The sequence below is a fragment of the Arachis hypogaea genome, chromosome 2 (assembly GCF_003086295.3).
Source record: "Arachis hypogaea cultivar Tifrunner chromosome 2, arahy.Tifrunner.gnm2.J5K5, whole genome shotgun sequence".
In the NCBI taxonomy this organism is placed as follows: domain Eukaryota; kingdom Viridiplantae; phylum Streptophyta; class Magnoliopsida; order Fabales; family Fabaceae; genus Arachis; species Arachis hypogaea.
The window spans coordinates 87,814,061-87,837,991 of NC_092037.1; the positions used below are offsets into that span (position 1 = coordinate 87,814,061).

The following is a 23,931-nucleotide window of genomic DNA, read 5'->3' on the forward strand; positions in this document are numbered from 1 at the left end:
TAAACTCAGAAAACTGTTCTTAGCAAAGAATGATGAAATTATTCATTAATACTTTATTCAATTATATTAGACTCTATTTCATTCTATTCAATTTAAAATTGTTGAAGATGACGATAACAAAAGAGAAAAATAACAAAAAAAGCAAAAGAAGAAGAAGGAGGAGGAGGAGAGCAGGAAAGAAGAACCTACGTGTACGAATTTGAAAAAAGAAAAAGAAGAAGAAAAAGCGGCAACGGAAGCACAAGAAAAAACATGCACGCATGTACCTAAATAATTTAGTTGGACTTTGTTGATAATATAACTTGGATGCAAAGCATTATTATTATTATTATTATTATTATTATTATTATTATTATTATTATTATTATTATTATTATTATTATTATTAGAGTCATTAGAATTCATTGTTTTTAGTCATTAGTTAGTTATTAATTCAATTTTTTTAGTCTAGTAATTTAACAACATATTTTATCCGATGAATATTAGAATATTAGAGGATCATCAAAATTTATTATTTTTTACCATCAGTTAACCAATAATACGAATTCTGATGCTAACGGGAGGTTTTGCCAGTAACTCGTGAATACTCTTGTCCTTATTTAATATTTGTTTGTTGTCTACGATATTTTTTATTTTGTAGAATGAAGACTAATTTATTACGTATCTAAGCTCTATTTAAAGATTTAGCACAAAATAATGAGTTATTGCATATATAAAATGGAATTTAAATTTCTGACACTTTTTTAAAAAGACAAGTGAGCTGAACAATCAACCAATTCAGGTTAATTATCTATTTAATATTTATAATACAAAAACTGATGTAGAGTTATATTTTATGACAAATAGATCATAAATAGATATTAAATAGAATTTTTTAGTCGAAATATTTTAATTCTAAATTCTAAATTCTAAATTCTAAATTTTAAAATTTTTAAATAAAAAAAGTGAGAATTAAAAAATTAACTAATATTAATTAATCAAAATTTCATTTCCTATATTTATGTAATAAAGTATTAAAAACTCGTTTGAGATTTTTCAAAAGTTATTTTTTTGAGCTTTTGATTTATGAGAAGTAGTAGTATTAATGTCTGGTATAATTTTTAAAATCAAATTGTAGTTTTTTAAAAAGCTATTTAAGGGCTTGTTTGGGTGAGCTTCTAAGAAAAGATCTTTTTTTGAGTTATCTTTTTTTAAAAGATCTTATAGAGAAGTAAAAGTAATTTTATATTTGGATATCTCATGTAAAAAGGTCTTTTTATCTATCAATTATGTTTGGGTATAACAATATAAAAGTACTTTTTGTTTATTTATTACATGAAAAACATCTTTTTTTTAAGGAAAAAAGATCTTTTAAAAAAAGATGTAAATTACAGCTTCTCAAAAAAGATCTTTTTTTGATTTTACTAGTGCTTTTACTTTTACTACTAGAAATTTACCAAACACGTTAAAAAATAAAAAAAGATATTTTTTCATTGAAAAAAGATCTTTTTTTAACAAAATAATGGCGCCCAAACATGCACTAAGTGCTTACAGAGAAGTTAAAAAAATGACTTTTCTTATAATAAAAAACTTTTTATTATATTTTTTTTAAAATAAATACTTTTAAAATTAAAAAACTAAATATAAAATAATTTATTCATAAATTAATTTATTCAACTACTTGCTCTACAGACATCAATGATCATGGAGTATCTCTTTCTGATGATCAAGAGGAAGCTTGGGATGGTTTCCTTGAAAGGAAAAATCATTTTTTTCATATCAGCCAATTTCATTCAATTGCTCCACCAAAGATTTTGTTACAGGGAACTCTGTCTATAGTGATGAAATTTATGATACATTTATATTCCATGCCCAAGTCCAGGGAGCAGACAAAACCTCTCGGACAAGAGGTATTTGATGATCATTGCCCTGTTGAGTTGAGTCTTAATACTCCATTGAAAATCTCTGAACCTCGAGGTTTAAAGGCATATAATCTACTGAAGAAACATATGTCAAAATGGAAACAGCATTTTGATTTGTATTCAATCTAAGATTTGAAAGAGGTAGTTAACAGGTGATCCTTAATTCTTTTGTCCTTGTCCCCACAGATAAACGCAGATGAGTTTTATCCTCTGAAAGAGATTGTGTTGTCTTTGCAGTCTCTTCAAATGCGTTGTATTTGGATGTTGAAGCAAGTTTGAGGTCAGCTTTCATAATTTTCTTGGTAGAATCAGAAGTCTCCTTTTAATACTTTGTCTAACACATCTAGTGATTCTTAACCTGCCATAGCATGGTTTTAACTTGGCTGTGGAAGATCTTTTATCTCCTCATACTAGAATGCAATAACATATTTGACTCCTGTAAAGTACATTTTCAAAATTTTGTTGCAGTTTTATCAGGGGGTCTAGGGAAAAGTTGGATTGGAGCTAACTCGGTTAAACTAACTTGGTTCATGGTTGACAATTTTGTCAACTAAAATGACTCATCCATATAATTAGATTTACAGGGTCTAGATAGAGCTTTATTTAAACCGAGAAAACAAATACAAATTTGCAAGGCGACGGTTTTGAACTATATACATTATATATAGAAAAATAAAATGCTATGCATATATCTGCACAATCTCTTTTATCTTGGTATGTCAAAGTTAAGACTATTGATTAGGTTGGCTAATGGCTTGAGCAAGATTTCCTGATTCTCTCATTAAAATGTACTAGTTAGTAGCAGTCTAAAAGTTAAGTGCATCTCATGTTGCATCATCTATGGAGCCAATACTTGTATTACCCCTGCCATCAATTTTACATGATATACAAAGTGTGTAAACATAACTTAGTGCATCATACATTAAAAGTTTAAAACCGTTTAATGATATAGCTTTAATAGAAATTAATAAATATAAAATTATACTAAAACTACTGATAAATTTTATCTTTCTTTGGCTTATTCTTATGTGCATCTTCAACTCGTAAGTGCCAATAGTCCTTGATCATCTAAAAACATCTTCACCCTATTAATGATTGGTATCATCATACTCTTTGAATTTTCGTTTTGTATGTGACTTCAAATTTTTCTGAAAATAAGATATGAACATTAGACAATTAGCAAATGAACAAAAAAGAAGCACAAAAAATACCTTTTAGAAATTATGTTTTTAAAAAATATGGACAGAACTAAATTGTGTTTTTAAAATAACATTTGTAGATATTTAGACAATGAGCACTTACTTTTGAGAAATTCTTGTTTACTCCTTGAAGTAAATCATTTTCTTCATCATCATGAACAATGATATTTCCATCTGCTACCATATCATCACCACAAACAATACCTTCAGCTTGTTGCTCTGCATATATGAGATAAACTGCTGTCTTCTTCACAGTGAATCTTAATCCGGAGGCAACAACAATCTGCACTTTGTCACCAGCTTCAAGGTTCGCTATTACTTTCTGCCATTCATCATCTCTAAGTGAAGCCAGTGTATCTCCATCGTAGAGAAAAGGGGTGGTCTTTGTATGATTTATGATACACAAATTTTTAATGATAGGGCCTTCTAAAGGTACAATGTTTGAGGAAGAAGAATAGATGATACACAACATCACTGACTTTAACTTATGCCCATTCACCTGAGGGATGTCAAAAATTACAAAAGAACCTTCACAACTGAATGTTAACCAATCAGGATTCTTGTTGCCAGGAAGCAAGCAATCTCCAGGTACTCTTGCATTAAACTTCTGTATAATGAAAAACATACTTCAGTATTGGAATTTTAAGTATTAGGTATAAATAGTTTATTTCATGACTTAGTTTGAATTAGGTGAATTATATACATTTGTAACGATTAAGATGCAAAGACAGTACCCTAAATATTTTGACTATGAAAAAATAGACTGCAAAAGAACAAAAGTTGTTCAATAAAAATTTACACCTGCTTAGATTATTTTGTCAAACACCCATAATATTTTGGAGAACCACAAGGGACTTTAATTCTTTAGAAATCCATTTTATCAGGGTCAAAATCTTTCGGGTACATATTTTGGCAGTACATGAAAGAGAGATTTTTCTATTATTATGTGATAAAATAAAGATACAAGATATCATTTTTATTTTCTTAAAAAAATGAATGAGATAAAATAATTTAATTCTGAGTTTTAGGATGGACCATATCATATATTAGCATTTTCTAATATTTTGAAATACCTTCTAAAATATTTAAAAAAAGATAGAGATGTTAAACTATTTTGATGATAGAACCAAAGGGTAAATTGGTAGAAAAAGATAGAAACAAACCTGAAAAATATTTTCCCTAAGTAACTCTGTGACTGAACAACTCATTCCCATTTGAATTAAAATTGAATTCAAGGAATTTTCTGATTCAATAATGTCACCTTCACTGCAGTAACCAATTAATGATGAGCTACTCCCTTTTGAGATATTTGATGCACTTGATGTTACTTTCATTTCATTGCAGTTTGTGACATCAAAAGTATTAGAAACTACATCTCCAATAATTTGAAGTTGTGAGCCACATTCCAGCCTAACATTCTGGACCTGTGGAAGCTCTCTGATGATGGATGATAGACCTTGAGAGTTGCTATTTGGTACTATTAAGGAAACAAGATTTGACAAGTCCAAAAATGTTTGCACTTGGGGTGAGAAGTTATTTGTTGGAGAGGTCCATGACCAAATGATTGAAGGAAACACATTGCGCGATAATCCTTTAAAGTCGCACAAAGAAATATACACAATACTCTTTAATCTTAGTAGTGCATGAGGCACTTGTGTTATGGCAGTTTTATCTGCCATCAAAGTTGTCAATGATTCCATTTGTTCTATGTCTTCTTCTAACTTATCAATCGATGAACATCCTGAAAGAATGAGAGTTTTGAGAGATTTCAACTTGTAGATGCTTCTTGGAAGTACACGAAGCCCTGAACACCCTTTCAAATTGATTAGAAGAACTTGCTTGAGATGTTCAATGGTATGAGAAACCGAAGTCAACTTTGGGCAATATTTGAGTATTAACTTTTCAAGATTGGGCATATTTGAAAAGTCAGGAGTTTGTGTCAAGTGTTGAGAATGACTAAGATTGAGAATTTTTAGATTCCTCATCATCTGCAAGAATTTTAAGGAGATGAATTCAAGAACTAAACAAAAAACTAGATATGAATATATGAAAATTCACTTGAATTGTTTTTAGAAATTTGTTAATAGGTACATACTTTTTTTTTATAAGAATTTCATTAATTTGAGAAGACAGAAATACAGAAAAGGTGGGGGAATAGGGTTCCCATATAAAAAAACAAAACACAAAACAAACACCTATAAAAATGCAAAGCTCTCCAATCTTTTAACATGTCTAAAAAGATCATGAGCTTCGTTTTTCTCACTTGTTCATGAAGTTTTCTTTGTTAGAGGTTTGCTATGTCCAACCACAAAAGTAAATAAAACTCAGAATTTATACCTGACCCTTCTTCCATACAAGGTCGAGTTTGCTATATTTGAAGTCAATAGCAACTAAATTTCCTTGATCAAAGTTTGCAGTTGTATATTCTGAAGGACATTCATGCCAGCACAACCATCGAAGATCTGTTGAAAGGTATTTAAAGTCTCCAACAAGTTGCACATTTGCAAACTGAAGCAATCTCAGTCTCTTCATCTCCTTAAATGCTTCTGTCTTTAACTGAGTTGGATTCAATGACTTTGGCAGGTTCAAAGCAAGTCCCTCAATAGCTTTTGTTCCCTATAAATTATATGAACCAAAAGGTAAAATTGGATTAAGGGTAGCTAAAAGAGCACTAAAAATTTGAAAAGATAGTCAAATAACTAAAACTCCAATCAGGTGGAATGATAAAAATTCAAGAGAATAGAATATAATTGAAGTTCCACTCACTTGTTTGAAAATATAATTAAAAAGGATGAAACAAAAGTTTTCACAATATATCATTGTTGTTATATGAATTTGAAAACATACTTGAAATTCTTACCATGTCTTTTGATAATACATTAAGCACTTCATCTGGATTCCACAACCTACTACGTTCCTCAGGTTTCATTGGCAAACTCTCGCGAATAATTTCTCTTCCCATGTCTCGCAGCAAACCATGCATGCCAAGTTTTCCCTTGGTGTCCACAGTAATAAGGCATCGTTCCATAAGAACATTTATTCCAATTTCAGCTGAATGCCCGCAGCCATTTATTATATGAATTACATCATTTTTGTCCATTCCAATAAAGAAAAATGCTACATCAAGAAATATTTCTCTATCCCTATCATCACTTAGACCATCAAAACTTATTTTAAGCTTCTTCTGTACATCATTGTTTGGAATAGTTTTGAGTTTATTCAAAACACTCCTCCATTCATATACTTTCCTATTAAACAGATGTGACCCAATTACCTCAAGAGCCAGTGGCAATCTCTCACAATATGAAGCAACTTCATTAGCAAGTGAAGCAAACTCTTCTTTTGGACATGGTTCTTAAAATGCATGCCAGCTAAAAAGTTCAATGGATTCTTTGTCATTTAACTCTTTCATACTATATAACTTGTCAATTCTAAGGCAACGTAGAAGATGCTCGTCTCTTGTCGTGATGATTATTATGCTACCGGGACAGAACCATTTACGGCTTGCAGCTAAAGAATTTAGCTGCTCCAATTTGTCCACATCATCAAGTACAAGAAGTATCCTTTTCTGGCCAAGTCTTCTCTCTAATATTGATTTTCCAGATTCAGTGTTTTCAATCTTTATTTTCGTTGTCTTGTAGATAGCAGAAAGAAGTTGTTGTTGTAAATGAAGAATTCCATTATCTTGATCCCAAACTTCTCTTATATTTAGGAGGAAACACCGACCTTCAAACTCACGGAAAATTTTATTATAAACCGCTTTGGCAATGGTTGTTTTACCACTCCCTCCCATGCCCCATATACCAAGTAGTAGAGGATTTTCTTGTTGCTGGTCTTTTAATAGTTGAATCACCTCTTCAACACGAGATTCAACACCTACGGGATGATTAGCAACGAACAATTCCTTCATTTCCAGCATATGAGTAACTTGTTCAACAATGTTCTTAATATCCTCACTTTCATTCCTGCACCGTAGGCACTAGAGATTATACACACAGTAATTGAAGATTTACAACTTTCTCAAGGTGTTTTAGTTTCATTCTAAGTATAATGTTGCTTAAAGTAAATAAACACACGCAAGTTAGACAAAATTAAGTTGAATTATATCAGTAAGAATTTCATATGCTTTTATATCGGAAGAAATTTTAAAGAAAAAGAATCTTAGTATGCAATTCCTAAATTTAGAATTTGTCCAAACTTTATATATTTAAACACCTGTAGATAGAATAGAGAGATTCCTGCAAAATATGAAGGATATTAATTAATTTACTTGGATTTTCGGATGACAAACCCTGCAATGCACCCAACTTCACGGAGTGCTTTCCTCCAACTCTGCTCCTTGCCTTTTATTTTGTCCGGGTATCTTCTCATAAGATTATCAAAAGCTTGTCCAAACTTACCAGTCTGATTTCGCACTTCCGAGGGATCTATATGGTAGAATACTGGCAGCACCTTTTGAGTTTTATTTTTACAACATATCATGATGTCTTCCAACTCTTGCAAACACCATCTTGAAAATGCATAATTTGGTGACAGAATAATGATAGAAGTTTTAGACTCTCCAATTGCTTTCAGAAGCGAGATTGAGAGTTCTTCCCCTCTTGCTAGCCCGTTTTCATCCTTGAAAACATAGATACCAGCATTTTCAAGAGATGCATAAAGATGTGAGATGAACTTTGAGCGAGTTTCTTTCCCTCGAAAGCTCAAGAATACATCATATGGCCTTTGCTGCATAAGTTTTTAAATGTGAAAATAAAACACACTGAACTAACTTTCAGACAAGTATTAAATCTATGCAGCATACACTATAAACTGAATTAAAAGTTTTTTATTCCATAGTAGGATACATTCACCTTAATTAAAAGTTTTTTAACAATTTATTATATTAAAAAAATTATTTTTATTATTAATGAATTTATTGAGTTGCAATTTTTTTCTTTCTTTGTTATGTTCCAAAAAGAATTTCAAAAACAAATGGCAACTATAAACCAATTTATGTGCTCATAAACCATAACATCCTACAAACCTGAGGCTCAATCGATGATTGCTTCATATACATTTCTCTTCCGATGTCTTTTAGCAAACGATTCATGCAAAGCTTGTCCTCATCAAACCACACAAGACTATGCTCTTCAAGTCCTTTAATTGCTCTTGGTGCGGCATTATGTCCAGCTTCTTGTAATATCTGACTTATATCATTTCGATTCATTCCAATAAAGAGGTGTTTCAAATAAGCTAGTTCAAGGAATATTTTCTTTTCTTCAGATCCAACAGAATCTATGTTTTCTTTTAAAACCTGCCATACAACTTGAAAGGGGAATCTTTTGAAGCTGTCCAATACATTCTCCCACTCTTCTATACTTTTTTCAGATACAGCAGAGCCAACAGCCACAAGAGCCAGTGGCAGTCCATCAGAATATTCAATTGCATAATTAATAAGACCAGAAAAACTTCTTTCAGGAGTGGCTTTGTTGAATGCGCTCCAACTAAAAAGCTCAACACATTCGTTGTAGTCCATTTCTTTCGCTCTATATATATGATTAACTCCAATCTCATGAAGTCGATCATGTTTAGTCCTTGTCGTGATGATTATTATACTCCCAGGACCAAAGCATTCAGTAGTTACTGGCAAAACCTCCAGCTCTCTTTCACTTCTCACATTATCAAGTATAAGAAGTACCTTTAAGCAACGAAGTCCTTCCTTCCATATATTTGTTGTTGAGTCGAAGTTTTGCGCTTTTGTTTTAACTTGGTCTTTCAAAAACAAAAGAAGCCTCTCTTCTATAAATTTGGAAGCCAACCATATTGGATAATCCCCCTTCACATCCTGGATGCCTTCGACAAATTTTCTCACCTCGAAATTGTGGCTAATTTGATTGTAGAGGGCTTTGGCAGTTGTAGTTTTACCTATTCCCGCCATTCCCCATATTGCTATTATGAGGACACCATCTGCTTTCTTATTGTTTAAGAGTTGAATCAAATCTTGCACACGAGACTCTACTCCCACCGGATGCTTTGCAATGAATAATTTTGCTGAATCCATCAAGGATGTAACATGTTCAACTATATGGCTCATAACTTCTCTGTTATTGCTGAAAGACATAAATATAAAGCATAATCATTAACCAATAATACAAATTATTAAGGATAGAGGAATGTTAGAGGACCATTACTCCATTAGAATTTATTGTTTTGCCCTTATCTATGTTTAAAATCTATCTATTTTTAATATATAAAAGTAGATGGATAAACTTATCAACATTATTTTTAAGACATATTTCTCCTCGTACTAATGCCATATCAGCAATACAATAAATTTATAACCCCCAATAATTAATTTCTATAAATAACTCATTAAATATAATAAACATCCATATTACATTACAAATGTCACAATAATATTATTAAGGAAAAGTATAGGTAATCAACAATTTTTTTGAACAATGTGAATTAATAAGGTTAAAAGAGTAAATTTAATTAATAGCATTAAATTAGAATGTAATGTATTTTTATTTGATTGGTGGTTGTTCATGTTGTTCAAGATAACCATTGTTTACCTAGCATTCTCCTATTATTAATCATAATAAATTTTATGTTACAAATATTCAAATTTCATACTATTTGACTTACTTATATAAGTTTCTTATCACTATTCCTTTAAATAACATAAAATTTAGCACAAAAAATTTATTTTCGAACTACACAACATCTCAAACTTACTTAATGGAACATAATTCATTGGACAATATTACTAAACAAACAGACAATTGGTTTATCAAAGTTTGCGTAATTCGTCTATGAAAAACATTAACAACCACAAATGAAAAGTAGCCTCTTTGCTTAGAAATAATTATATTAGATGAAAAGAAGACAACTACATTTGTGGCACATATAATCAAACACCACAATATCCAACAATAAGGTAACTCTTTATACTTTTCATAATCCCATCTATCAAATTATTAATTACTAACCCAATACTTATTTCATATCAAAGTGCTACAACAATTTTTGTACTATTTGATGGCGAAGAAAAAAAAATTGTAGGGCACAACTGCTTCAAATCTAATGACACTCCAGAAAAGTAATGACATTGAAGCACCACATCAATTTGAAAAATTTGTGCACCCTTACACTTATATTTGAATTCAAAATAAATGATTTTGTTCCAACCAAAAACACTAAACCTCAACACCTTACAACAAATAAAACAAGCTAAAAAAAATCCCTTATTCAAGACATCATTTTTATTTCTAATTTACATTATTCATTGATTATAGGAACCAACTTCGCCAACACTAATATCATCAGACGAATATCACATACCCATCAAGAGATTAAGGAGAAAGAAAATCATACAAATTCAAGACACATTTTCGGAAGAAAAACATACATGTAAAGATAGAACAAATAACATAATAGAAAGTGCATACAACTCAACAATTCATAAAGAACATGTATTTCCAAGAACCTACGACAGAAAAAAGAAAGTAACAACTCTAACAACAACCAATAAAAAATAAAGGACAATCGCCACATAAGAACTAAATCCATCCACTAAAACAAATGCAAAAATTAAACCACCAAATAAAAATATCATTTTGTATAACTTCACCATCCAAATCTTTTGTGCTACAAATTATTTTAAATAAAACACCTTTTAAATTTAACTTTAGTTTACACATATTTAATTTAATTCTACAAAATATAACAATTTTTAATATTTATTATATACTACCATTAATTTACCGTCCCGTCCCACGTATCGCAGGTCTCATTCTAGTTATAATATAAAGTATGTTGTTGGATTACTAAATTAAAGAAACTAGAATAAAGAAATTGATTTTATGACTAAGTGATGGTAACAAATAATAAATTTTGGAGAAAAAAATAAATAGGTCTTTGACTTTTTGATCCACCGATATTTAAGTCTTTGAATATTTAAAAAAATATTTAAATTTTTGACCTTTTTCAAAACCTAGACATATTGATCCCTCATGTTCATTTGAGTCTGCCAAACTCAAGGGAAAAATCAAACTTGCGTTGTATGACCTGGTTGATACAGAGATGCACACGTGAGAGATTTTAAAATGGAACAAAATAGACCCAGAGATCGATCGATGTGTACAGATTTTAAAAAGATCAAGAAATTAAATGTATTTTTAAATCCTTAAACTTAAATATCCGCACACCAAAAAGGCGAAAAGTTAGGAATCGATTTATCATTTTCTCTAAATTTTAATTTTTTTTTATACAATTAGAATTTAGAATCTAGAATTTAGTTTAGGATTAGCCAAATGCCGTCAAAAAAATAATAAATTTTGTTAGTCCTCGTTTTACTCGTTCTCTCTATCTTTGTTTTCTCTCCCAACTCTCTTCAAACCCTCTCAGCTTTGGTACCTTCACAAACATTGTTCAATATGCACATTTATCAGAGGAACAGGATAAGAATTGAATGACAAAATCACGTTCCACTCTAGTCTCCAACAAGCCAAAGATACTCAAAAGGTCATGGCTGATCAAGAATAAAGATCAAAGCATTAAAAAACATGGGAGAATTTAATTACCAGATATCTGGAAGAAACCTGGGTAAAATGGAAGCAGCTTGTCGTAGGGCGGTCTCATAACTCAACATCCTGTTTTCATCCGTTGAGATTCCTTGCAGAGTTAGCGACAAGGCCTCCCTAAAATGACCGCTCAGATTGCATACTTGGGAGGGATCGAAGCAATAGAACACGGGCAAAACCTTCTGATCTTTCCTCCGATGACACTCCATTATTTTCACGAGTTCTTGCAAGTACAAGGTTGATTCAGCATAATCTATTGTGAAAACTATGATAGAAACTCTGCATCGTTCGATTGCGCCATATATATTAGTCTTGGGCTCGGTGCGGTCTGCTAAAACATACAGTCCAACACCTTTGAGTGCATCATAGAGACCTGAGATAAAAGGATGACGGAACTGCAATCCGGAACTAATGTACGCATCATATATGAATTGGGGTTCCTGGTTTTGGGAAGACATAGCAGCGACTGGTTAAAAGTGATGCTCTGACTCAAATCATATACAAGCTGAGGCTTAGGAGGCTTATGGAGGAGGCTGGAAGATGTTTTGTCAGTTCGTAGGAAGTTAGAGAAGAAGTAAACAGGGACTTCATACCTTCTTTGTGAAGCAAATCAAGTCAATGATAGTAGTCACTACTCTCTATGACACGTTTGGGACTTGGGAATGCGATGATATGTACGCATTATGTATGTATGCATTATTTATTATTATTATTACAAGAGATGCATTTTCAAGAGATGCATAAAGATGTGAGATGAACTTTGAGCGAGTTTCTTTCCCTCGAAAGCTCAAGAATACATCATATGGCCTTTGCTGCATAAGTTTTTAAATGTTAAAATAAAACACACTGAACTAACTTTTGGACAAGTATTAAATCTATGCAGCATACACTATAAACTGAATCAAAAGTTTTTTATTCCATAGTAGGATACATTCACCTTAAGTAGAAGTTTTTTTAAGAATTTATTATATTAAAAATTTTATTTTTATTATTAATGATTTTATTGAGTTGCAATTTTTTTTTTCTTTCTTTGTTATGTTCCAAAAAGAGTTTCAAAAACAAATGGCAACTATAAATCAATTTATGTGCTCATAAACCATAAGATCCTACAAACCTGAGGCTCAATCGATGATTCCTTCATATACATTTCTCTTCCGATGTCTTGTAGCAAACGATTCATGCAAAGCTTGTCCTCATCAAACCACACAAGACTATGCTCTTCAAGTCCTTTAATTGCTCTTGGTGCGGCATTACGTCCAGCTTCTTGTAATATCTGACTAATATCATTTCGATTCTTTCCAATAAAGAGATGTCTCCAATAAGCTATTTCAAGGAATATTTTCTTTTCTTCAGATCCAACAGAATCTATGTTTTCTTTTAAAACCTGCCATACATCTTGAAACGGGAATCTTTTGAAGCTGTCCAAAACATTCTCCCACTCTTCTATACTTTTTTCAGACACAGCAGAGCCAACAGCCACAAGAGCCAGTGGCAGTCCATCAGAATATTCAATTGCATAATTAATAAGACCAGAAAAACTTCTTTCAGGAGTGGCTTTGTTGAATGCGCTCCAACTAAAAAGCTCAACACATTCGTTGTAGTCCATTTCTTTCACTCTATATATATGATTAACTCCATGTTTAGTCCTTGTCGTGGTGATTATTATACTCCCTGGACCAAAGCATTCAACAGGTACTGGCAAAACCTCCAGCTCTCTTTCACTTCTCACATTATCAAGGATAAGAAGTACCTTTAAGCAACGAAGTCGTTCCCACCATATTTTTCTTGTTGAGTCAAAGTTATGCGCTTTTGTTTTAACTTGGTCTTTCAAAAACAAAAGAAGCTCCCTCAGATAATCCGCCTCCCTACCCTGGATTTCTGGGACAAATCTCCTCACCTCGAAATTGTGGCTAATTTGATTGTAGAGGGCTTTGGCAATTGTAGTTTTACCTATTCCCGCCATTCCCCATATTGCTATTATGAGGACACCATCTGCTTTCTTATTGTTTAAGAGTTGAATCAAATCTTGCACACGAGACTCTACTCCCACCGGATGCTCAATGAATAATTTCGTTGAATCTATCAAGGATGTAACATGTCCAACTATATGGCTCATAACTTCTCTGTCATTCCTGAAAAAAATATAAATATAAAGCATAATCATTAACAAATAATACAAATGATTAGGGATATTAGTTAAGTTAGAAAGTTTGTTAGAAATATTGATAGCTGTCACTATGCTGTTAGGTAGTTATGCCATTGTTAAGTTAGTTAGCAGAACCCTAATCCCTCTATAAATACTAATTACCCAACTTGTATCAATCACTTTTCATCATCATCATCATCGTCAAAATCAGATGAAAAATGTTAGGGGTCAACACTTTTTATCAATATTAACCAACACTTTATTTTTATAAAATTAGAATTTAGGGTTTAGAATTTAGTCTAAAATTAGACAAATATTAGCAAAAAATAATAAATTTTGTTACTCATGTAGCATTGCTCGATTACTCTTTCTCTCTATCTTTGTTTTCTCTCCCAAGTCTCAACTCTCTCTTCGAACCCTCTCACTCTCTGGTACCTTCACAAACATTGTTCAATATGCACATTTATCGGAGGAACAGGATAAGAATTGAATGACAAAATCACGTTCCACTCTAGTCTCCAACAAGCCAAAGATACTCAAAAGGTCATGGCTGATCAAGAATAAAGATCAAAGCATTACAAAACAGCATGGGAGTATTTAATTACCCCATTTCCGGAAGAAACCTGGGTGAAATGAAAGCAGCTTGTCGAAGCGCGGTCGCATAACTCAACATCATGTTTTCATCCGTTCCTTGCAGAGTATAAGACAAAATCTCCCCAAAATGACCGCTCAGATTGCATACTTGGGAGGGATCTAAGCAATAGAACACGGGCACAACATTCTGATCTTTCCTCCGATGACACTCCATTATTTTCACGAGTTCTTGCAAGTACAAGGTTGATTCAGCATAATCTATTGTGAAAACTATGATAGAAGCTCTGCATCGTTCGATTGCGCCATATATATTAGTCTTGGGCTCGGTGCGGTCTTTTAAAACATGCAGTCCAACATTTTTGAGTTCATCATAGAGATCTGAAATAAAAGGATGAAAGAACTGCAATCCGGAACTAATGTACGCATCATATTCTTGGTTTTGGGAAGACATAGCAGCGATTGATTAAAAGTGATGCTCTGACTCAAGTCATATACAAGCTAAGGCTTAGGCTTATGGAGGAGGCTGGAAGATCTTTTGTCAGTTCGTAGGAAGTTAGAGAAGTAAACAGGGACTTGATAGTTGATACCTTCTTTGTGAAGCAAATCAAGTGAATGATAGTAGTCGGCGGTCACTACTCACTATGACACGGTTGGGACTTAGGAAACGTTTCACATGTGTCAATTACTTTATTGGCCTACCGGTATCACATGTACGGTTCGATTGTTTGTCATTATTTTGTCGTCTCGTGGTGTGTGTTTGGAAATACCAGAAATATTCCTGTTTTGCAAGTTAAAATTACTTAAAGGGTTAGACTGCAGCAACATATATGTGGTTATTAGAGGATGACTCCGTCAACAGCTTGTTTTAGCTAAGTGTAGCCAATAAAGGTGAAAGTGACTTGAGCTAAATGGGTTGGGGTGGATGGGCCATTTGTTCTTTTAGATTTTTACCAAATTCTGTAGAAAATAAAAGTGAATAATGGACAAACTTTAAATATTTTCCACCACTATGTACTCGTGTTAAGAGAACAGACAACATAAAGTTAAAAATGACTTGGGATAAAATATGGCATAACTGTAATCTATTATATATATGTGTATTTTTAAGATTGATAATAATGATTGATGAATTAATATTAAAATTATACATACTATTATTTTTAATAAAATTTCCAAGACATTATATATACAATAATGGAGTTGTACTGAGTTAATTTATTTCAAATCATATTTATAATATAGAAAAGGTTTTAAATAATACTAATATGTTTTAAAAAAGTTATAATATGTACAGTAAAACAAACTCAATTTAATTTTAAAATCTTATATTTTCATTAAAAGGTATAAATAATATTGAGTATGAAAAAAAAGACTAAAATCTTATATTTTTATAACTCATTTTTCAATTTATCCTTAACGTTTTTGTCAATTTATACCATGTCATTTTCTTTAAATAAAGTATTTTTATTAAGATAAATTTGTGAAACAAAATAATTTGTGAAATATATAAGATAAATTAAGTCGATAGGGGAAAAAGAATAAAAATTTAGTTGTAGTGGATAGGTTGAAACTATAGACGTTTTAAATAAAAAGACGTTAAAGTAGATTAAATTCAAATATGAATTATATTATAATTTATTATATATAATAAATCAGTTACAAATATAATAAATACTACTTCTAATATTTTATGATTTTAAAATATATAATTAAATTATTATACCAAATTATCAATAACACAAAATTTATTTATTTATGACATACGTATTTTAAAATTTTTCTTTTATTTGAGTTTTTGTTGTATTAAATTATTTTTAAATTGTAATTTTTGGAGCATGATTAATATTTTACTGAGGAAATAAAAATTAAGAAAGGAAAAGATCTTACAACTAGAAAGATAATAAAAAATCAACCCAAATTTATTTTATTTAATATTTATTAATTCTAACAACAATTAATAAATATTAAATAGGATTAATCTCTACATACAAGTGTTTTGCGCTTATAAGCTTTACAAGTCTAAAGAGAACGAAACTCCCTAAACGCGCTGCTTATGTTACGTGCTTCCTTAACAGAATTTTAAATCAATTCAAATCAATTAACACGTGAATATATAACTTTCATTTTTTAAAAGATTTTGTTTCCTTTTTTGAGTTTCTTGCCAAATTTGTTCAATCTCCTTCGTGCGTTCTCTCTTTGCCTTCGATCTCCTTCGATTTATTTTTTCGATTTTCTTGGTTTCTGAATCAAGCTTTGAAATTGTTTTGAAGATAATGGAACTTCAGAAATACACCCAAACGATTAAAGAAATACACCTAAATGGTTACAGAAATAAATAAAACGATTACAGAAATACACCCAAAGGATTTAAGAAATACACTCAATATCAGGGGGGAGACAGTATATTTCTTCTTGAAATCTTTTAATATTTTGCTGGTTAAGGATGAAGCACATGGCAGAGACAATCTAGAAAAAAAACCTAGAAGAACAGTAAAACAGTACCTTGAATAATGTTTCTTCGTTTTTCATGGTGATTTTTTATGGAGATTTGTATTTTTTTCTTCTTGATTTCTTCTACTCTTTCCGAGGAGTTGGAACGTTTCTTCAGAATCGTAGTTTGTTTCGAATGTCGGTTGAATCTTGACGGTTTGCGTTTTGATTGAGGAAGAAGAGGAAGAACACAACATAATGAACGTAGATTAAGGCGCATGCGTTGGACACTCGAATTTAAAAGAGTGGTGCACATGTTTTTTTTTTATTTGGACCAACTTGTATAGCTTGTAAGCCAAAAAGGCTTGTATGTGTAGTAGGCCTCTATTAAATAACACACATTTTGACTGTTTAAACTGATTTTTTATTGTCTCCTAAATATTATTGTTTTTGAATTATCTCATCAGTCACCTATGTTTAATCCTTCATAAATATTTTTTGAAAGTCTATTATAATTACTAATGTATCAATAAACATTAACGTATCTATTGATATACATTTCTATCTTTTAAATTTATATAAAAATAATAAAAATTAAATTAGTTGATATAGTAAATATTTTATAATTTAACAAAAATCTTGAAAATAACATTTTTTATAAATTATATATAACAAAAGATATTTTTAAAAAATTGGATATCAAATTTTCTTGTATTTCTATTATATATGGTATAGATAAATATAGAAGTATAGATATAAATACAGATAACAGTGATCTTAATTGAAATATTCCCTAGACAACTTACTAGAATAAATCAGTTAAAGAAGCGTCTAATACTTTGGTCCATTTTACACAAGGCACCTATTTAAATGAAGATGTTAAAAATATGTTTTTATGAAGAGTCTTGTATTAAAAGTGTGTTTTATTTGTTTGGCCACACTTTAAAAAAATAATACTTTTATAGCATATTAAATCAAATTCTATAATGATAAAAAAGATGTATCTCATATAAAGATAATTGTAAAATTTTTAAGATAATATCCACTTTTACACAAACCTAAGCAATTAACACTATCCAGTATCCACTCCTATCTAGCTGAAACACGAGTCGTTCATAAGCCACGCTGACAACCATATTATCAAAGGGCAAAGACAACATTTCAAATCTCCCTTTTTGAGTTAAGAAAACAGTAGGTGTAGCTGTGTAGTTCTCACCATATTTAGTATTTTTGCATCCTTATACAAAAAATTTTTAACTACATCACAGTGTTACATATATTTAATTCATTATCTGAACCATAAATAATTATGATATATCAAAGGTACATGTGAAAATCTTCTAATATTATACGTAGGCATTGGAAAATGCTACTTATCTAAGGATGACAATATGTATCCTACCTGCGGGTATTTAACCCAATCCCATCCGATCAGATAGGGTTGCCAATTCGATCTACAACGGATAGGATAAGGTGCGATGGGGTTGAGTCTTAATCAAATCTCGTGTGGATCAGGTAGGATACAGGTTGAGTCTCAACCCTATTGACCAACCCACACTTTATACATCTATGTATTATATACTTATATAAAAATATGTTTTAAGTGAATGTTGAACTAAAGACTTCTCACTAAATGTAAAATATTTTTAACCACTAAAAAAATTCATTAATTGATACTATAATATTTTTTACATAAAAATTAATTTTATTTTAAATTATCATCAAGTTATATAATAATGTGGTATCTTTTTTGTAACTCGCGTGTCACGGCCCAAAATAAGCCATGACCGGCACTCAGGAAAATAGTTTCCTAGCAAGCTTAACCGACTCAAATATAAGTTGAATACGAAAGTTATAAATATTTTACAAGTTCTAAAATAAATAATTGGACATCTTTAACAAAATTAAAATAATTAAGAGTGGTTGGATCCTGCTTGTGACATATGGAGCATATACATCTAGGAACTCGACAAAGAATAGGTACTCATTGTAGATCGTTATTCTTGAATAGAAAGTCTCACATAGTCAAGTATTTGTTCCTGAAAAATATTTTTAGAAAAATAGGGTGAATTTTGCAACTCAGTGACTAGACAATACATCTATAATCGACATGAGACCATATAAACATTATTATCAAAGTAATTTTAATTGAAAAATAATGGTTGATAATAATAAGTGAATCAATAAGGGAGTTCTCATACAGAAATCAAATAAAAATCCACACTTGGGCGACTCCACCCCTATCCTCTAGTGTGTCCGTACGGAATAACAGATATAACGTGTGGCCTACAAGTTAGGCTAGCAACGCCCTGTTAGCTGAGATCTGAGCCAGATGCATCTAGGTTAATGTTATAACCGCCGTTAACTATAGTTTTCTAATATGAGCCTCCTAAACAAATTCAAAACATATAATTTCATATACAACCAATCTTAGATCTTTTAAATATATACAGTATCAAATCAAATCAAATAATAATTTCTCATTAAAAATCATTTTCAATCATATGAAATGTCGAATATACTTTACAAATTCAAAGTATATAAGTATCAACAATACTTCAATGTTCCAGAAACACATATTCAAAAAAATCGAACATTCTAAAATAATACAAAACTTCATCAAACATGTATACAATCTCATGTGTAGATTGAAAATCTGAATTTCACAAAAATAAACTTTTAGTTTTAATAAATCCATTATTAAAATCAAATTCAAATCCTTTGTTGGTAACTTGTAAGTATAGTCATAAATTCAAGTAGCATATATCAAAATAATTATAGATGTAAAACCAAATAGTTATAAACGTAAAGCCTACTCACAGCTTGATCCCAAGGGACTGAAGAGACCAAACCCGAAGTAACAAACTAAAGGATATGAAAGAGCGTAAAAATTTGGACGGAGGCAGCGGCAGCTCCAATAGGCAAGCAGAACAATGAACAGGGGCACAAACAGAATAGAAGCGATGATGGCTAAAGGTAGAGCAACGACGACAACATCAACAACTATGGTAAAATAATAGCAGAAACAAAACAGAACAAGCAACACTAAGCAGGCTAGAATGATGGTGAAATAGAACTAACAGAGGTGTGAAACGTTTCCTACGACATTTTCAAGGGCAAGGATAGTGGCGAAACCAGTGGAGGAAGAATGGAGGATAGAGCACGGCCGGGCAGGATAGCAGCTTTTCGACGAGCTCTCCTCCGGCAGTGACACAGCAGCTTAGCGACGAGCTTATTCACTAACGACGGCAACCACCGCAACAGCCCCAACAACGACGGAAACGGCACTTCTATCTCTCTCTGGCCATCACATACTCTCTCTCCCACTCCTTTGGCCCCTCTCAAGCATGGTGACGGCGGTGGCAGTGACTCCCACCGGCGCCGCCTCTCTCTTCCGCTCTTCTTTTCCTTCCTCCATTACTCTCCCTTCCCTTCCTCTTTCTCTCTTTTTGTTGTCTTCTATCCGTGGGGTGGGGGTGTATGTGATAGAATGAGTGTTAGTGGGTTTAACAAAGATATCTTTTCTCTGCTGTGAGTAACAAAGAGGTTTTCTATCATTTGATCTTGGCCATGAGAGGTGGCTACGTCTGGGGGGGGACACTCTCGTTCCCATGAGCCTTCAAGTCCATGAGATAGAGACCCTACAAAGCAATACAGGAAGAATGTTAGAGTGGGGGAAGAGGATATGGATTTCACTGGTACTGTATCTTTAGCGCCAAGGGAAGAGGAATGGATGATGGAGGAAGAAGAAAGACAACAACAGAATGCTACAGTTGACAGGAGATCCTTTAGTCAAGCTGTAAAAGGAGGAAAGACACCAATACTTATGGTAGAAGAAAGAAGATCAGACGCTGTGGTTAACGAGACACAAGGTGACAAGAAGAAAAGATCAGTAGAGAATGAGACAAGAAACTGGATCAATGACAAGCAACATGATATGAACCTGAAATTACAGTAGAGAAGATAAATGAAATCTACAACTTTGTTATCAATGATGCAGCAATGAAAAACTTAAGGCATCCTTGGTGGGACACTCTCGTTGTCAAGCTCTTGGGTAGAAAAATATCATTGGCAGCCCTAAATAGAAGGTTAGAAATTATGTGGGGGAAAAAATAGAAGCATTGAAGTTATAGATTTAGGAAATAATTTTTTTATTGTTAAATTTTTTTCTCAAGAAGACCTGGATTTTGCTCTAACTGGGGGTCCATGGAGAATTCATGACCATTATCTCACTATGAGGTTCTGGAAACCAAACTTTATCCCGCTCTAAGCTACCATTGAGGCTGTTACAGCCTAGGTCAGATTACCCGGATTGGCTATAGAGTATTACGAGGATGAAATACTGAAACGAATTGGGAATATCTTGGGAAGAACCTTGAAGGTTGACTCTAACACAGCAGAAAAGTGTAAAGGCAAGTTTGCAAGGTTGTGTGTGGAGCTTGATTTAGCTGAGCCTCTTGTTTCTCAATATTCCATTAATGGAATAAAATACTACGTAGAGTATGAAGGCATCTATAACATTTGTTTTGCTTGCGGAATGGTGGGACATGAGAAAACTCAATGTCCTAAGTTAAATTCTGTGGTGGCGGCACCAGTGCCAGATAAAGAAGCGGCAGTTGAAGGAGACAACAGTGGCATGGAGGCTAGCAAGGAAGGAAGCAAAACAGACAAGGGAAATAATGGCACTTCCATAAAGGACAAGGACAATAATGGACCCTGGATGGTGGTACAGAAACTGGTACGGGGCAAAGGAAAAAAACCTGATGCTGGTACAAGTAGTGGGGTGAATGGAGAATCAGAAGGGAAGGAAAAGTAGAATGTGACAGGTACAAGGTTTACAGTTTTAGGAGAACAAGTCCCAGAGGAAACATCCTCTATTGATAAGATGCCAAAGAGAGTTCCTCCACAAAAGACAAAGCAAGTTCTCCAACCTGAATCCATAACAAAGAACACTGCTACTCCCCCAACCCAAGCCCATAATGATGAAAAAAGATCCAACAAAATAAAGCCCACAACCGTTTCTCAGAGTTCTCTAGTCCAAAACAAAGAAAATCAAAATGCCCCCCAAAGTCCCAACCCATCTCTGAAAAGACCCAACAAATCTCCACCCCAACCCATGTTACAACCAGCCCTGAACCCTTATGTATAACCATCTCGAACCAACACATAAAACACCAACAGCTCAACTCCTCAAATCACCTTATGCTTTCCCCCCAACAGCAACACCTACCCCATGACCAATATGATGAAGGAACCACCATTCCGAAAACAGTTGAGATGGAAGAGGATATTGAGGAGACTCCTGAACTTAAACCACCAGACCTACACTCTATAGAGTCTAACATTATGGCTGAAGCGGCTATGCTCTATGAAAGAAACATCAACCAATATGGTAAGAAAGAAGAGGATTTGCTTATGGAGGAAGGAGACGTAGGAAGAGAGGAAGAAGAGGATAGTGATGGAGAAATGAAAGAAGGAAAGGAGGGAGAGGCAGCCCTCAGAGACGATGAGATGCTCTTGGAGCATTGAGGTTTGTTTCTCGTTTTGGTTTTTTGGCTGTTCTTATGATAATATTTAGCTGGAATTGTAGAGGCGCTGCGAGTGATGCTTTTACTCGCACGCTTAAAGAATATGTCAGACTATATAGTCCGGATATTGTTATTTTGTTACAAATAAGGTGTAGTAGAAATCATACGAGAAGGGTGGTTAATAAAAATGGCTTCATTTATAGCCATATTGAAGAAGTCCAAGGGTTTAGTGGTGGTATTTGGATCCTTTGGAAGGACCCAGACATCTCAGTTGTTATTAAAAACTCTACCAAGCAGTATGTCCACATGAAAGTCTCAACTAATAATTCTAGATCCTGGTTCATGACGGCTGTGTATGCAAGCCCAAATGAAATAATTAGGAGGCAGGCATGGGGGGAGATAAAATCCATGGCTGGTAACTTAAATGGGGAATGGTTGCTTGTAGGGGACTTTAATGAAATAGCCTGCCCTACTAAAAAAAAGGGAGGTGGCCGAACTAATCGGCGAGAATGTGAGCTTTTTAAAAGCTGGATTAGCAATTGCTGCCTCATTGATCTGGGTTATATTGGCTCAAAATACACATGGAGAGGCCCACAATGGATAGGCTTGGAAAGAGTTTATAAACGAATGGATAGAGCACTCTCAAATGGAGGTTGGAGAATCAGATTTGAAGGAGCCAGGGTGGAGGTGCTGCCAAGAACCAACTCGGATCATCATCCTCTATTGATAACAACAGAACCTCCCCTCCCAACAAATAAAAATAGGCCGTTTCGCTATGAAGCAATGTGGAAGATGCATCCGAATTTTGATGAAGTCATTAAGGATCATTGGAGTTAGGGGGAACCTTTTTCCATTGCGTTGGTTTCCCTAACTGAAAAGCTGAAACAATGGAATTCTGAAGTATTCGGGCATGTGGGTAGACAAAAGAGAAGACTTTTAAACAGGATTGGTGGTATTCAGAGAGCAAGTGACTCTGCCACCAACTCTTTTCTGTAGAATCTAGAGAAGAGGTTGAGGGAAAATTTGGAAGAGATTCTAAACAGAGAAGAGGTCATGTGGCTGCAAAAGTCCAGAGAAAAATGGCTAGTCGAAGGGGATCGGAACACAAAATACTACCACACCAGAACGATTATTAGAAGAAGGAGAAAAAAGGTGTTGAAACTCAGAAATCATGCAGGAAAATGGGTGGAAGATGCTAAAGACCTGGAAAGGATGGCAATTAATTATTTCAAAAGGCTTTACATAGAAGAGGACGATAATCAGAATGATATTAGCCTTGTTAATAACTACCCATCCCTCAACCCATCCATAAAGGAAGGAATTGATAACATCCCTATAGAGCCAAAGATTAAAAGAGCAATTTTTAATATAGGATCCTTGAAGGCGCCTAGAGAGGATGGATTTCCAGCTCTCTTCTTCAAAGAAAACTGGAGCACCATGAAAGATAGTATTGTGGATTATATCATATTAATGTGGGAGGAGCCAGAGAGGATAAGGAACAGAACGGAACTCTAATTTCCCTTATTCCAAAGGTATCAAACCCATAATTCATGACCCAATTTAGAC

The 23,931-nt window shown here is 33.0% G+C and overlaps 2 protein-coding genes across 2 annotated transcripts; one reads left to right on the forward strand and one right to left on the reverse strand.

The window, feature by feature from the left end:
* Nucleotides 1-2,730: 2,730 nt before the first annotated feature.
* Nucleotides 2,731-15,066, reverse strand: LOC112749536 (disease resistance protein RPP2A-like). The gene is given in 10 exon segments (XM_072219452.1): nucleotides 2,731-3,049; nucleotides 3,204-3,707; nucleotides 4,264-5,088; nucleotides 5,438-5,716; nucleotides 5,961-7,065; nucleotides 7,371-7,828; nucleotides 8,127-9,192; nucleotides 11,668-12,107; nucleotides 12,782-13,799; nucleotides 14,419-15,066. Coding segments are annotated over 10 exon segments (6,195 nt in total). The 5' UTR covers nucleotides 14,859-15,066; the 3' UTR covers nucleotides 2,731-2,989.
* A 7,641-nt stretch (nucleotides 15,067-22,707) lies between these two features.
* LOC140177198 (uncharacterized) lies at nucleotides 22,708-23,202 on the forward strand. Its single transcript, XM_072210155.1, has one exon. The coding sequence runs from the start codon at nucleotides 22,708-22,710 to the stop codon at nucleotides 23,200-23,202; it is 495 nt and encodes a 164-aa protein (XP_072066256.1).
* Nucleotides 23,203-23,931: the final 729 nt, after the last annotated feature.